General features: G+C 40.4%; 1 protein-coding gene across 1 annotated transcript in view; it reads left to right on the forward strand.

Annotated features, from left to right (window-relative positions):
* The window catches only part of LNPEP (leucyl/cystinyl aminopeptidase), a 70,453-nt gene extending 62,789 nt beyond the window's left edge, over nucleotides 1–7,664 (forward strand). The window contains exons 16-18 of the mRNA XM_015407565.1: nucleotides 1,646–1,786; nucleotides 3,125–3,206; nucleotides 3,597–7,664. Of these exons, the coding sequence (XP_015263051.1) occupies nucleotides 1,646–1,786; nucleotides 3,125–3,206; nucleotides 3,597–3,731 (358 nt within the window). The 3' untranslated portion in view covers nucleotides 3,732–7,664. The remainder of the gene's footprint in view (nucleotides 1–1,645; nucleotides 1,787–3,124; nucleotides 3,207–3,596) is intronic.
* Nucleotides 7,665–17,281: the final 9,617 nt, after the last annotated feature.

A 17,281-nucleotide genomic window follows, 5' to 3' on the forward strand; every position in this document is an offset into this window, starting at 1 on the left:
CCAAAAAAAAAAAAAAACACCAGGAAGAGGCTTGAGTGGCCCTAGGGCCCAGAGGCCTACCCACCACCACCCAGGCTCCAAACCCACCAGCCCACAACAAAATAAGATTTTTTTTTAAGTGGCCCTGATAAGTCAAACCAGTGATGTCTTCAGTCTTCTTCTGTTGCCCAGCAGGCAGGATGGATCGTGATCTGAAGTAGTCCAATAGTCAGCAGCAGGAAAGCAGGCTGAGAGCAGTGGCTGAAGCAGAAGCCAGCCACACAATCTCCAACCCAGGCTCGCTCTCAGCAGCAGGAACAGGAATGGAGTCAGCCAGCCAGAGACCCCTGCTTTTATGCTCTCTGGTCATACAAAGAAGTATTTCAAAAAGGAACAAACTTCTGTGATTGGCCAGAGAACAGTATGCCAAATCCGATTGGCCAGTGCTCCTCCCCCTAGGAAAGCAGCAAGCTAGTAGTTGGGCTTCAACAAATGAAGCCAGCAGCAATAACAGCCTTGCAAGCTGTAGTGGCATTTGCTAATGCATTGCAGTGATTGGCTGTCTGTAAGGTCCCTCTTCCCCCTCCCTCCTGGAAAGCAGAGCAAAGGCCGGGAAAGAGACAATAACAGTGGGAAAAATAAGGTAAGGGGAGCCCTTTAAAGTTTAAACCCCTGCCATGCCTGTTTTCGGTAATGCAAAAAAAAAAGCCAAAAAAAGCCTAATATTTTCGGGGTGGGGGGTTGGCATTCAATATTCAGCAGCCGAATCAGATCAGGGAATCTGGTTCAGTATGCCAAATACCTGAAAAATGCCGAAAATACATTTTTCAGAGGTTTTTTTGTTTTGGCTTTACTGAATGCACACCCCTAGCCAACACATATAGGCTCTATATGTATGAAAGTACCTTGGAAAAATATAGGTCATGGATTGCACACATGTAGCGTGCCACACTGAGTGCATGAGCCCATTCAGGGTGGTTTCTCTAACACATGGAGGCTGGGTGAAAGGGTGGAGCCAGTAGATGTGATTCTAACCTTCCCTGCGTACATTTGTAAAGTGTCTGTGTAGGGCTAAAGTGACTCTCTGAAATTGCCTTTGCATGCTCAGCAGCCTCAAGAAATTCTGGATCATGTAGTTTCCAGTGTTCCTCCTATCCTTTTTAAAGCACTGGGCACTCTGATATAAGTGTATTTCATAGGGTTGTGATGCTTATAATGCTGGTATTGCAGCAGACTACTTTCCATGCTGGAAAGGAACAGTTAGGAGCATGGCATTCACCTTGAAATGAAGATAAATTTGACCTGCCAGAATTTATATGCTGAGGTGTGTGACTACTTGGGGAACACCACTAACTAGACAATAATAATGCCTCTGAAAGACTTCCACAGTGTGCTTCAGGACTTTGTGTAGGATTTTTATCAGGTCATTGGAATCTTGATCTGTGACCACACAGAAAATCATAGAAGGATCAGAATTTTGATAGGAATCTATCTAGCGAAGAGGAAAAGAACACTGCCTAGGTTAGAGTATAAATTTTTTGACTGCTGCATGGCATGGAGCCAAGGAAATTCCTCAGTTGCAATGCATTGCACTGCACCCACTTCAGATGACTCATGATGGTGTATCTCTGAAAAGTCTCTGACTTAGGCTGCTTTCTCTCCCCAGGTTGATGCAAACAAGTCTTGAAGGAATCCAGATTAGATCACAGGATCTTTCACTCGTTATAAGAACAGTCAGCCAGACTTTGCCCGGGCACTTAGTGGCCTGGGACTTCGTCAAAGAGAACTGGGAACAACTTATAAGAAAGTAAGACTCTTCTTGAGTTGTAGTGATAATAAATTCTGTTTTACTCTGTATGTATGGGTAGGTGTACATACTCTACTTCAGTACACAAACCATACAACATAGGGCTAGGTTTTTAAATTAAGAGGTACTACTAATACTGTTAAGTTTTCTACATCTTCAAACTATTCTTGAATCTCTCAGCATTTTCTCACGGAACAGTTTGCAGTTAACATCACTTATAATAGCTGTAGTGACTGACCATCTTACATACTTCTGAGTTTTTACATAGAAATGCAAGTGGTGTGGTCTTGACAGGTAACATGTGTGTGTGTGTGTGTGTGTATCTGCTGACCAGGTTTTCACATCCAGCATCTGATTAAGTGACCCCCCCCCATTCTCTGAAACATTTGACTACTGCAGCATGTGTAAAGGTAAAGGTTCCCTTGCTCGAAAGCCAGTCGAATCCGACTCCAGGGTTGCAGTGCTCATCTCCATTTCAAAGCCGAAGAGCCAGCGCTGTGTGAAGACATTTCCGTGGTCATGTGGCCGGCATGACTAAACACCAAGGCGCACGGAACGCTGTTACCTTCCCACTGAAGTGGTACCTATTTATCTACTTGCAGTTTCTTGCTTTCAAACTGCTAGGTTGGCAGGAGCTGGAACTAGAGACGGGCGCTCACTCCGTCATGTAGCACACTCGGGTCTCGAACTGCTGAACTACCAACCTTCCACAGCCTGCAGTTCAGCGTCTTAACCACTTGCAGCATGTGTACAGGGAGACTTTCTTGGTCATGGAAGCGCAATATATGCTTACTGACTAAGAGCACATATGAACATATGAAATTGCCTTTACTGAATCAGGCCATTGGTCCACCAAAGCCAGTATTGGCTATTCAGACTTGTAGGAGCTCTCCAAAGTAGAGGTCTTTCAGATCACCTACTACCTGCTCATTTTAACTGGAGATGCTGGGGGTTGCATCTGAGGCCTTCTGCATGCCAAGCAGATGTTCAGTAACTGAGCGGTAACCCTTCCTTTCACAGTACGCTGCTATTTCAGTGTCTTGTCTTTAGCTGCCAAGCATAATTCAAAACACCGTGTCTGTGAAGCTTGTAGGTGTTCTTGGAGAGTGTTCTCTAGCTTTGCTGTTGCCTGCCCTCCTGAGTTAGAACAATGTCCCATAGATTCTACAGGGCATTTTATATATATTGTTTTGCCAGCTAAGATAAATCTCCTGGCTTCCTATTTATAAAACTGGTTGTTCTGAATATTGTCACATACCATATACCTTCAACATATCTGGCATGAATTAAATATTTTTAAAATAAATACTAGTTGATCTTTATTCATTCTCTTTTCAGATTTCACAGTGGATCATTCACAATTCAAAATATTGTGACTTCAACAACTCATCAGTTCTCAACAGAAGAACATTTGCGTGAGGTTTGTTGAAAAAAGAATGTTCACAAAAGTACGGGTTTTTTTTGGGGGGGGAGTACTGTCATTGACATGGTTGCAAGAGAACGCATAGTAGGGGTCAAGGTCCTGTGCCATTAAATTATCTCAGCTTCCACTGTCTGTTCTTGTACTCTTGTTAGTCTCTAAGTAATAACTTATGCAACATCTTTAGAAATTTAAGAGACTGCTGTTGAACTTTTTAAGTGTGTAATAAGATCGTTATTCCGATTATTCTGATTTTCAGTATTTACAGTGTAATTGGCATTCAATTCTAAATGGAAGATTTCTTCCCACTTACTTTTAGGCTACCAAGGATGCACCAGGAAAAGTTTGTTTTATCCTTCTGATTTTTTTACAAGTATTTTGTTTCTACAGGTGAAGGCGTTCTTTGAGTCTAAGTCGGAGGAGACTGCTCAACTCCAATGTGTCCGAGAAGCCATTGAGATAATTCTGCTGAATATCCAGTGGATGGACATAAACTTGGTGAATCTGGAGAAGCTGTTGCTGTAATGTTTGCAGTGCCCCCAGAGCTCATATTAGCCACTTGGAATGCTGCAACTCTTACTCTTTTTTGCTTTTGCAAAAACCAGAGTTGGAAATGGGCAATGCAACTTTCTTTGCACTGTGAGAGGATTTTAGTTAGCTCAGGGTACATCTCTTCCTAAGCTGGCTCTCTTTGGAGTGGACTGGACATTGTTGCTTTTTAAGGGAGTAGTTATTCGTCGACCAAGCATCTACGCAAAAAGGAGAACTTTTAATACTGTTATGCAGCTCCCTTCCTTTTGAAATCTAGTTCCATTTTCTAAAATTTGGATAAAGACTGAACAAGAGCAGCAAGGCAACAACTCCCCCGAGAGCAGCTTTCTTTTGTAGAGTGCTGTCTGATTGTTGTTGGCAATTTCTTGCATTGTAAATACTGTACTTGTTGTGGAGCACATATGTTTGTTTGTGAAGTACCATGATTCTAATTGGCTGCTAAAGCATATAAAATGGAGGTGGAAAGCTATAAGTCAAATGTTGTTCTTTTGGATGGTTTTCCAAAAGTTATACACACATAGGATATAATTATTGGTAGAAAAGTTATTATTGTTTTTAATGTAGCTGAGTGCTACTGATACCATATACTAAATAAGCCAAACAATTCTTATTTTTAAAAATGTGGGAAGGGGAAGAAATTTGTGTATAATTTAGTAAATGAGATTGATAAAACTTTGACTTCTGTCTTATAAAAATCCCACGTTCTTGCAGTTACTGAAGTGTACTTTTTAGTGCTGTTGAACCAATGCTACAGAATATTATACAGGCAGTTATTCTGCCTGATTTGATACTTTTACTGATTTCTGACCTTTATTTAATTTGCATCTTTCTAAGGGTCTTCATTAACAAAATGCCACAACATTAATTAATGTATGCCACAGAGCTTTAATTCTACATGACCCAGCCCTGGAAATCTTGCTTTTATTCATGTGTTTTGTGGTGGAGCAACAATGCTGGGGCAAAGCTGAAACATTTTTGTATAGATGACCCAAGACAGGTTAAATTTACTAAAGGGTATGCAATTCAGAGGCACTTCAGGTGTTTGAATATAGTTTAGGCCATTCTGAAGAAAGACATAGTGTTTAGAAGGTCAAGGAAAGCATTCTGAGTCAAATCGGCTCCTTAATGATAAAAATAGATGACTGCATTTCTTTGAGGAGCTGCATTTCCTCAGGATTGCCGTGGTTATCTGTCTGTCTTGATTCGTCACATATACAGCATAATGTTGATTAAAATAACTAGCTTTTCAACTATGAAGAAAACGGAATGGAGTAAGATTCTTAGGTAGTTCCGTTCTTCAGACTGCTCAGAAACATCTCATCTTGATATAATCAGAGAGAAAAATATTACCCTCCACTTACTCTTTGAATGAGAAAAAAGAATTCCCTTTAACGTGACGTGGCTAGAAGTGTTGCCGTGACCTTGAGTTGTCCAGGAGAGAATGTATGAATTGCTATGTGTTCTGTACTCCTCTCCTGGCTGTACCTTCTCCTATGCACTGATCCTCTCTTCAGTTTGGTTAGTAACAGTAGTGATGGGTATAACTGCTCTGTTAATTCCCTTTCTTGGGTCATTTAACACTGTTCAACAGCATATAGATGCACTCGCTACTGGAAACGTAAGTGTACTTGAAAATATAGTGCACCAGTATCTTCGAATTAAGAATATAATGTTAAAGCACTGTTTTTCGAAGAACTCTTTTCAATTATTTATTTTTTTTAGTATGGAATTCAGATTTTGTTATGTGGTGGTCAATCATGTCTATTCTTTGCTTCCCCATGTCTGGACTGGGATCCAATCCCCAGTAGAACCAATCAAAGCTATCTCACTTACCTCCTAAAATTACAAGTGAAATACAGCTTCGATTCCAGCAAGCTTTGATTTCTTTTTAATTTCCTGTTGGTTCACTGGAAGTTGGAGTGGTTGGACTGTCCTTTATTCTTTAAATTCAAGCCAAAGCAGCAGTTCACAGGTATTAAGTCTTGTGCTAGATGAACTTTAATCTGTGCTGTACTGTTCCTTTCAGGGGGATAATAATGCACTGTAGTAATATTCAGAGGTCTTTTCTGTAGTTTAATAATATGGAGTGGTTCTTGTTCAAGTAAAGAATTTTCTACAATGTTTTAAGACACATACAGGGCTATTAATGGTATACATTCTTAAATGGTGAAATCTCAGTTGTGTTTAATATTCCTTAGCTTTGGAAACATCTTAAACTAGTTGTATTCAAAGTTTCCATGCTGCTATGGTATCCTACTTAATAGTATCCCCTCTGTGTGTGCATGTGTGCACACACACACATAGCTTTGCTGTTGTCACTCCTCTAAGTTCTCAGTTCTAAAATTTTGTCAGAGAGAATATTGTATTTTTTTCAACCTCCTCCTCTCACTGACCCCCCATGTTTAGAAACGCATCACAGAAATTTTCAAGCAGTGTTGTTCTCCCCCCCCCCCTTTAATCAAGTCCTGCATTTGGTTTTAAATCTTTCTGGGTTGTGGGTTTTTGCAAGGAAAGAATTGGAATAGAGATGATCTTGGTTGTATTTAATCTAATAGTAGCAATGACTCATGTGCCTTATGGAGTATATTATAATGACTGTGAAAGGAATATATTGGTGTATATAAAGAAAGTCTGTATTTTTTACACTCTCCTTTCACAACTGTTGTCTTACCTATAAGAAGGTGTGTGTTGTTGTGGTTATTGAATGAATTAAACCTTTTTTTCCTAAGGCCATCTTGTTGGAATGTCTTGCAATAAAACTGATTTTTAGGTCCTTGGGACTAGAAGTCAAGTACTATGATCCAAAACTCTGTGGAGTTCTGATGTACACACTGAGACTGGCACACAAGCAAGAGGTTTGCTGTTAATTTCAGTGACAGGAAACATGGAGCATTCACTGAGGCTAAAAACTGAAGCATCTGCTAACATGTTTTCTCAAAGGGTGTTGAGTCTTGCATATGCTCCTCAAATGTAGTGCTCAGCTGACTGCAACTGAATAGGTTTCAATCCAGGTCAAACTTAAAGTTTCTAGGTATCATCCTTAGTTATCATGTATCTGTATGCTTTAAGCACAATTTGTAGTGTTCCACTATTGAACTTAAATGTTGGACCAGGGGAAAATGATATTCAGTTATATGTGCACATCATACAGTTTGTAAAAATGCATAGAAGTATTGTCTTATCACTTTTCTCTAAGAATGAAAGTTAAATGCAGTTACCAAATCACATGAGAGTTGGGTTTATTTTTTAGCTCTAGGTCAGAGAGAGAGAGAACTTTTGAACCACGTTTTTATCTTTGAAACAGTTGTGTAATTCTTATAGACGGGAGAACAATAATGGCAGTCACTGTATCTCATTTTGAGATGGATGATGCAAGCTTTCCATGAACTTCAGTCCAGTCTATTAACCCATGGAAATGGGGACTTGAAGGTGTTGGGCCGAAGAATCAAACTGTCTTCTGTTGTACAAAAGTCTCAAGATGCTTTTGAAGTAACATGGTCTCTTGGCATTGGGAGTTGCTGTGGCTACTTCATTAGGGAATCCTAAAACTGTTACATAGCTAGTTTAGTTTCTCCAGTTGCTCACTGCTCTCCTCCAATCAGAAGCTTGGGGAAAAAAGAAGGGAACTAGCATGAAGAGCACATACCATATCAGATGTTGGAGCTATATTTAAAGTTATTTATGAGCACCCTGAGAAATCTACTTTTGTGTGTTGTGAAGGAAACACAGCCTTCTGTCTTTTTTTAAAAAGCCAGCATTGTACCCAAACAGTACAGCCAGGCCCTTTGAAATCATCTGTAGCTAAAACAATGTTGCATATTACTTCAAGGCACACTTTTCAAACTGTCCATCTCAGGGGTCTTGTTGTAGAAAAAGAGCTGCCGGAGCTCATTAGCATAACTCATTAGCATAACTTATTTGCATATGCCACGCCCCCTGACATCACCGGAAGTGACAGAAGGCCACACCCCCTGACATCACCGGAAGTGTGTCAGAAGGCCCGGCTACTTACCCTCCTGCTTCATCCTCATTCCCAAACGGAATGAGGATCGAAGCAGAGGGCGGGGTAAAGAAGGGGGCGGGGCTTCACCACGTGACCGCCCCGCCCCCTAGAGGTTCTCTTCCGGAGCTCCGTACCTGAGAGCTCCCCCCCGACTAGCGCCCTGGTCCATCTTAAAACTGACATTGATCTTCTTTTAATTCTCGCAAGGCAACTGCATGCATACTAGTTTGTATTTAACTTTGTTTCTTTGTAGGTACGTTGGAGGGGGAAAGATAGTAAGGGAGGATTTGGAGGCAATGGATCTTGTTGCTTTTAAGTTGTCTGCCATACCTGAAACTGGACATGCATTTTAAAAACAGTATTCCAAGGAATGTGACTGTGGCCATTTTTCCTTGGAAGCAACATGCTTCAAGATGGTGACCCTCAAACTGAATCATATTTGCACGATTATATGTCTTTTACCTGTTCTCTATTATATTAAATAGCACATTCTTCATTTGCATAAACTGGCTTTCTTAATCTCTTTGGGAAGACTCTGAATTTAAAGTAATGTTTCATTAACTGTACAATTTTTGAATGCATTTCATGAATCTAGACTTCTGTGTGTGTTTGAAATCCTATTAAGGAATGCCAGTCTAAAGCCTCATTCCAGTCAGGTGCATACAACATGTCCTCCGTCTTCAAACACATATAGAAGACAATGCAGGGATACACTCCTGAGTAGTTGCTATATCTTGTTGTTACTTATTCTGTGTCATGATGCAACTAATTGTTTTGTCATGTATTTAATGAAGTGGTGGTTAAAGCTTTAGCCACTTTAAAAATGTCATTTGCCATACTAAGCTCTCAGGTCATAGTCTTTCATAGGTTAAACCTCCTAGGCTTGCTTGCTGTGTTATTTAAACCTGCAGTTCTAGTAGAAATACATTACAGACCTTTACACATGACATTATTTTGATCAAAGCAATGATTTGGCATCTTTTTTCAGTTAGTCATGGCACAATGTAGAAAATTACTGTAAAAATCTGAAATAGTTACCTTTTTAAAGATGTGGAATGGTATGATGCTTGAATGGATGCTTGAGAGCCACTGAAGGCTTTTGATTTTCAAAGGAAGGGTGGATTTTTGAGAGTAAATTTAAAGCAGATCTGTGGAGAGTTCTTTAATTCTATTGATAACAAGAAGTTGGCCTAAATAATGGTAACATCAAAGTAATTCTGGAATTTCAAATACAACCGGAATTTGAGAAATGGGGTTAAACTTTCTGTGTTCAATACTCTAAAGGTGCACAGCGCAAGGTACAATCACCTAAGCAGTAACACTCCAAGTTATAAAATACTTGCCTTGAGGTGAAGAATTTCTGAAAACAATGTGTGTAAATGTCTACAAATTTATATGCAAATTTTGGTTTTGTTTAATTTTGTAAAAGGGAATTAAAGCCTGTTTTTCTTTGTACAAGTTAAATGGTGTGCATTATAATCAGCACTGATTTGAAGGGCATGTATACTGCAAACACCATTATGTAAGGGGGGGCGAATTAAAATAAAATCTTTAAATACAAAATAGTTTGTTTTTTTAATCTTTATCAGTTCTTTGGGTGTATTTTTTAAAAGGGTATTGCATGTACCAGTTTATTACATACCAACTGCCTGTAAAAAAAATAATCTAAATTTGTGATATTTAAGCAGCAATCCTAAACAGATCTACCATTGTTGTTTGATGGGGTTTATTCCCAGGTCTAGGTAACAGTGCTAAGGTTCAGGATCTATTACCTCTTCCAGATTATCAAGGGGGCTTTTGTCCTCTAGCAGACATTCTGCTTTTAAATCTATAATGTGGCTGTTCTGATTAAAGCAGCAGTTCCTGTGGCTGGTGTAATAGAACTTGCAGCTGACCTTTCAGCTAACCCTAGAGACTTCTATGCTGTTGACCCTTTAAAATGACTCTTGTTGTAAGGCACCTTCTTTTGGGTTTGGATACTGACATAGAAAATGGCGCTGTGGTGGTAGGGAGACAAGAATAAAATGGAGAACACTGGTGTAAGATATCTTAGGTTTCTCCTAGGGGTGTGCAAAAAAAAATCGGTATTTTGGGGGGTTGGGTAAATAGAACCCAAAAAACATCGGTATCTCTCGATATAACAATTCAGTTTTGGTCATGGACTGTCCTGAACATTCCACATGCTCCCAAATCAGTTGGCTCCCTGATCTGTCACTCAGAAGCTGTCCCTATCCACTGGCTGCATTTCCTGAATCTCGCCTCCAATATTCTAAACAGTTTGCTGTTCCTCTCCCCCCAATAGCCAGTCGGAACACATAGGACATTTGCATATGCGGCCTGATTGGCCTTTACCTCTAACATTCTAAACAGTTTGTTGCTGCTGTTGGGAGTCATTAAATGTGTCCTGAGGTAAAATACATATCCCAATCTGGAGTTGCCAAAATATATATCCCAGTCTTCCCTTAAATGGTCACTGAAGTTACCAATCTCCCTGTGGGACCTGGAGATCTCCCAGAAATCACTGAATTCCCCAGCCACACCATATTATTTCCCCTACAGAAAATTTCCCCGCTATTACAATGGCTGCTGTGGGCAGTGGACTCTATAACATTATACCCTGCTAAAGTCCCTCTGCACCCCAAACCCTGCCCTCCGCAGGCTCTACCCCTCAAATCTACAGGTCTGGCCCTCAGACCCTGATCATAGTGCTCTCTGGGGAACATATGGGGAGAGGCGGTCCCTCAGGTATGTAGGTCCCTGACCATAAAGGGCTTTAAAGGTAAGAACCAGCACCTTGAAGCAAATTCGGTATGCTATCGGTAGCCAGTGCAGTGCCTTAAGCACAGGCTGAATGTGCTCCCGCATTGGGAGACCCATTAAAAGCCTGGCCACAGCATTTTGCACCCAAATAGTTGGTGGCTGTTGTGTCTTTTCAATGTTTGTATTGTGGCAGTTCAGTGGTCAGGGTTCTGCTGGATCACTTACAGATAACTAGCCTCCTTGAAACCCCTTCTGGAGTATCAAGATGGGATGAAAATAATCCCAGGCAGGGAGAATAATTGCCTAATTTGGCTGGGTTTTCCCCCTTTGCCCACATGCAGAAGGTGCCAATGGTAACAAAAGTACTGATCTATTTATTTAAATATTTGTCCCTGATTTTCTCCCCAGTAGGGACCAAAATCATTAATGGTCATTCCTCTCCTGTCCTCCATTTCATTCTTAAAACAACAACCCTGTGAGGAAGGTTAGGCAGAGAGAGTGCAAATGGCCCAAAGTCACCTAATGAGGTTCCCGTAGCAGACTAGGGATTGGGACCCTTTAACCACTACACTACACTGACTTTCAGTCGAATCAGGCAGCCTAATTAAGCTTGATGATGCCAATAATTAGTTGGATTTTACTCCACATTCAAAGTTATGCAGCCTTTGGGGTAAAGAGGATTTTGCCTTTGGTCTTGGACTGAGAAAGGGAGAGGACCCCCCGCCGGTGTTCTTTGTATATCCCTGCTGTCATTAAACCATGAAGAAATAGGGATGGGATAGATTTGAGATCCTGTGTGGCCCTAATATAAACCACACAGGATGAAGGGCCGTTTTTATGACCTGTCTACCTACCAAGATCTGATAACTGGCTGCTTTAATTATCTGTATAAAATTCAAACCAGCTAGACATATTTTAGATTTTTTTTAAAAAGTACCTCCCCATGCCCCCACTGGGGGAGAGATTAACTAACCCAGTTAGTGTATCAGGCTCCTTGAAACATTTTTGTTTTGCATCAGGAATAGATAGTATGTTTAAAACGGCACGATTGATTGGAAAACTTAACATGAAATGCTACTGCTGCAGCTATCCTAATAAATCAGAGATGTAAACATCTGCTTTCAGGAAGGAGAACCTCCTTCAGATGTCTTAAATCTCCAGACTTCTTATTCTTTTTCCTGTGTGTTTGTGGTTTTTCAAACACTACTCAAATGTCTGATTAGTGTGCACTGTAGTGAAGCTACTTGGCTTTCTTAAACTTAGTCTTTTTTTCCCCCAAAAGGTTTTTGAAGTTTGTGCAAGACTGAGTGTGTATTAACAAAGCAAGGAAAAAGCTCTGCTAGGAATTTTATGGGCAGCGGGGGGGGGGGGAATCCACTCTGTGTTATTGAATGTGACCAGGAGATCAGCTACAAATTGTTAACATCTGAATTTCAGAAAACTAAGCTTAAAACAAAATTATACAGGAGCTACATCAAAGTTTAGTATTTTCCTTCTCCCACATACGATAGTCAACCAACAGAGCTTGACAGAGTTTGGTGACATAATTCACTAATATTTTGGATTTAACAATAGTCTCTTTTCACTTTAAGAATTTGCACTGCCATCTGGCACCATATATTGCTACTTTCAAGAAAAGTATTTGAGGTTGCTGTACATGTTGCTACCATGTTAAGGCTCCTATAAATCTGTGTGGCAGTTCTTGCCATATGGTAGGCCATTTCCTGTTAAGCCGCCACACATAGACAAAAGGATTTTCTCTGATGCTATTGCAGATTGCTTTGGGGATGGACCAGCAGGAGGTGTGCCAGGGGATGTGGCCAGCTTAGCCCACCCCCCAAGTCCCCTCATAAAAGAGGGCACCCAGCCATGTGCTCTCCCTCTCTGTCTCCTGACCTCTACACCCACCCCACCTCCACGACTCTTGGTTAGTGCTGCCAGAGTCTCCACGTGTTTCTGCTGGTTCAGGACACGACCCTAATACCCCATAGTCTCCCTATTTTTCCCAAGGATCGCTTCATCCCTCCAAGGACAGGTAAAGTATTGCTCCTCAATGTAACATCCTGCTAATGCGACTGTGGCTATCCCTTTCTATCTAATTTTCCTAGATCTGTGTAATTGTGAGTGTGTTTTAATTGTTGTATGCCTGTGAGATATCTTCAGTAAACGAAACCATTTTATATTAAAGCCAGCCTTTGAGTCTATTTCTGGTGATTCAGGAAGAAGCGGGACCCCTGTATACAAGAGATTGGATTTATACCCTGCCCTTCACAACCCAAAGGTGTCTTAGAGCGGCTTACAAACGCCTTTCCCTTCCCCTCCCCACAACAAACACCCTGTGAGGTGGGTGGGGCTGAGAGAGCTCTTGACAGAAACTGTTCTTTTTCAAGAACAGCCCTTATCAGAACTATGGCTTGCCCAAGGTCATCCAGCCAGGTGCAAGTGCAGGAGTGGGGAATCAAACCCGGTTCTCCCAGATTAGAGTCCGTGCACTTAACCACTACATCAAACTGGCTCGCAGTAATTTGTGGCAATTTGGCTAACATGATCCAACATTGGCTTCTCTTATGTTCTTATGTTAACTGTAACAGTAATGAATGCTAGGAAAATAAAATTGTACAACTGCATGTGACTAGCCCTTTAATGGCTTCTGTTGCAGTAGATTTCATATACTCAGTGTCTAGTTCTGAAAATGTAATCCATTTTTTGCCATGAAAGGGACCCACTTGATCTAAAATTTCTCAACAGAAGAGAGGGTAAGCAGGTTTCCTCTAGAATATATGCTTCCGGGTGGGGCAAAAATGTCCTAGGAACTGTAACCTGCCAACTGCTCTGTTAGTGGAAATAGTACACAATGGAGCTATTCCACTGAGTTGGAATTGATTAGAGCCCTCCTAGACTTAGTCTTTTGAAAAGCCTATGTAGGCCTGGCTGGTAGAAATTCAGCAAGATTTTGGCTAAGATTGAACGGTATATGCTTTTTTAGATTTAAATGCTGCATGAAATGAGGTGGTAGCCTGAATTACTTAGTGTATATATGCTGCAGGAAGTTTGAAGTCCAGAGGCCCTGCTGTGTGATTAAACATCTTTCACATGATCCCCATTTGATTTTTCCCTGTATTAGTTCAATTGGAGTTTTTTATTTTGTTTTGTTGATAGTATCTTCCATTGTGCTCTGGGGGGAAAATACTGCTTCATTTAACCATACACTGTTGTATGTGTTCATGTATCCGGATGTATACGTTAACTCTTGGAATTTCTGTATCATGTTTCACATAGTTATTTCACTCCCCCACATGGCAAATGTTACTGTTCCACTTTTATTTATATTGTGTATTTTAAAAAAAAAATGTGGGTAAATGTTTAAACAGCATAACATGTTAACATTATTTAAATGTTGCTAAATTTGGAAAAGAACAGTTTATTTGTGTTCTGCCATCCCAGTAAAATGGTATAATAATTGGACTTCATTTCTACAAAAATCAAAACATTTGTATAATATTTTCCCACTACAATTGAGTTTGATCCTATGCATTGCTTACAAAACGCTGCTAGCTTTTTGTGCTGGTATAATGTCAACATAGTATTCTAGAACTACTTTTTAGACTCAAACAGAAGCAAGGCAGAAACATGAAAATTTGCTCAGGCATAGTAATTTGGTCCAGAAGTTTCCCAAACTGCAAAATAAGAAACCTCTAGACAGCTTAAACCACAGCATTTATTCTCTGTCCTCCAAGAACCAGTATTCCTTTCTCTGAGCTTGTGTGCACACAAACTCCTAAGAAAAGATAAGATGCTCAGTTGTTTTTCAAAGCCCTTTAGCACCTCCAGTTCTCCTGCAGTGTCTACACTTTTAAACAATTCTTTTTTAAAAAAAATAAAAGATCACCCCCTCTTCTTCGTGCTTTCACACACATATAGCAATAATTTATAACGATTTTCCTGTTTGATGCAGCAAAATGTAGTTGCAAAAGGTAGGTGTAGTGCATTGACATTGTATTTATCCAGCACTCTGTGAAAGAAGTCTTAAAACAAACTTTTCTGCATGTTCCTAATAGAATCTGAGACACAGCTGGGATAACTAGGAAAATGTATTTCCTTTCCTTCTTTTCTGGCCATGCACTTGTGACGAACTGACCTCCAAAAGCAGGATGTTTAGGGCATCAAATTAAGAGAGCTGGGAGATTAGGGGTTAATGCCTCACTGTAAAGCACAGTTTGATTGACAGGCTACAGCCTGCACACACACCCTTCTCTGATTGGACAATGCCAGCTGAGGAGAATTTTATAAAGTCTTGTCAGTCTTATCAGAGTCAGTCAGTCCACCTTTGGACTTTGGCTTGGCAGTTGCCCGTCAGAAGGAGTGTATGTCCATCTGAGGGAAACAGACAAGTCACTTGAGAAGTGAAGGGACACAACTCCTTGCCCTTACTGTGTTTCAACACATTCGAGGAAAAGTTCAAAATTCAGAACTGGAATTCTACATATTCACAGTCTCCAGAACTGGGGTTTAGGTTTGCCAGAAAAGGCCGGACAGTAGGTGGGAAATTGCCAGCCTAGCCAAACCGAAAAGGATTATTGCTCCTAGAAAGAGGAAGATATTCCTTACCCAGTTATTCAGAGGATTCAGCTCAGAAGAGACCCCTGGTTTGTATGAAAAGGGAAACAGTCTTAGATTCTTCAAGAGTGAAAAGGGGAAAGTTATAATCTCACAAACGAAGTATTTGTATACAGGAAGAAAGTACTAACTTCCAGGAAACTAAGATAGATTAATGAAATTTTATTGACACATTGTTGCTGAAAGAAATCTCCAAGACAAACAAACTTCTCACGGTCAAGAGCTGAGTCTCTAATTTCTGTTGTCACAGAAACAACTTCAATCAAGCAAGAAGTTGAAGCAGTCAAGAAAGAAGTTCAAACAACGGCGACCAAAACTACAGAAATGGAAGAAAAGATACAAGAAGTGGGGAAAAAACATGATTCCTTGGCACAGCAAGCTAGAAGATCTGAAACTATGACGGAGTTCAGGCGAATGCAAACCCATCTAAGATTTACGGGTATTGCAGAAAAAGAAAAAGAAGATATTAGAACGGAAATGATGAAAGCAATTACACTATTTTTGGGAAAAGATGATGGGTCAATTGATTCAGAATTTGATTTAATCTATAGGGTGAACTCCAGAATAGCAATTTAAACACACTACTAAGAGGTTGCTCTGACAGAGTGGGGAACAGTGTTTTGGCAGGAAAATCTGCCTCACTGAGAATAAGAAGCAGGGGTCCATCATAGGACTGTCTTCCTAAGCTTTGTGCCCTGTGAGGGTTGAGGTTAAAAGGCTCACCTGAGAATACTGTGCATTTCCCCGTATGTTCCCCAGAGAGCACTGCGATCAGGATCCCAAAACTGCCTGGACCTCCCTGGCCTTAAGGAAGTCAGGTTGATGGTAACCAGGACGAGGGCTTTTTCATTTGCAGCTCCGTCCTACTGGAACGAGCTTCCTGCCGAGATAGGAGAGATGGCGTACCAGCAACGCCCTGTGTGAACTTCGATCCAATACGATCTAACGTGGGCACCGTTGAATGTGTCTTTAAACTGCACTTTAGTTTTATCGCCATCTAATGAATGTTTTATATGGATTGTTTGTGTTTTAACTGATGCTTTGTATTTATGTTTTATTGTGTATGAATACTGCTTGTCAGTTTTGGAAGCCACCCTGAGCCCGCTTGCGGGGAGGGCGGGGTAAAAGTGGAATAAATAAATAAATAAATAAATTCCACAGAACAACTTCTGATGTTGTTACTGTTTCAGCTTCTATATGAATGAATGTGTACTCATGTATGTGCTAACTTCCATTTTAGGCCAGGGTGAAACCCAGTGGCCTGCAAGGAAAGCATAACTATCAACTGACTCTAGAGGAGCTGAGATTCCTGCTGTTTCTAATACCTGACCACAAATTATTATTACCTTCAACTTCTGCTTTTTTAAAAAAACAACATTATTTGAGGTGAATAATGGCATTCCTACAGTTTATCTAGGCATTAAAAAAATATTTATAGGCTCCAGGTCTCCTCACACACATAGATCACTGAAAGAATTGGAAGTGATCAGTCAATCTGAGAATTTGCCTGAGAGCCACAGACCAGAAACTGTTGGACTAATTCCAAACATCGGCCTGTTTTGCTTCCTTTCTTGACATGCATGCATACATACATATTGTTGATGAAAAGAGCTTCTTAGGGACCTGGAAGAGCAGTTTTGTTGTTGAAAGCTTTCTACAAAAAATATGTCAATATGCAAACTGTTTCTGTGATATGACCAGGCAAGGATATTGGCCATTGATGAGTCCATCAGAGACAAGGTAAGAAGCAGCATTAGGCCTAGATTCAGCACAACTGAGACTGCTCTCACCAAGAAAAAAAACTTGCATTTGATTTTGATTCATGTGAATAATTTGGGGAGCTAATTTTTTAGGTTTCTGTTGAAAAGTAGGGATTAATGTATAATCCATTTGAGGGGGTGCTTCTCCTATCATGTCTTGGTGCATACATAATTACATTTTAATCTTCCAGGTCATACTGTTGCTGATCTAAAGGTTACTGTGCTCCTATGAAAGAACTTCAAATGTAGCGTCCAGTGTGAATGTTCGAATTAGGATTCATCAAGAGATTTAACACTTATCTCTCCATCAGGCTTGATGGAACAAGGATTTAGATTTCCTTGGACTTAATCTTTTGCTCTGACTGAAGGTTTGGTTTCAGGGT

Source organism: Gekko japonicus, unplaced genomic scaffold (genome assembly GCF_001447785.1).
Source record: "Gekko japonicus isolate JY-2015 unplaced genomic scaffold, Gekko_japonicus_V1.1 scaffold1144, whole genome shotgun sequence".
Classification (NCBI taxonomy): Eukaryota; Metazoa; Chordata; class Lepidosauria; order Squamata; family Gekkonidae; genus Gekko; species Gekko japonicus.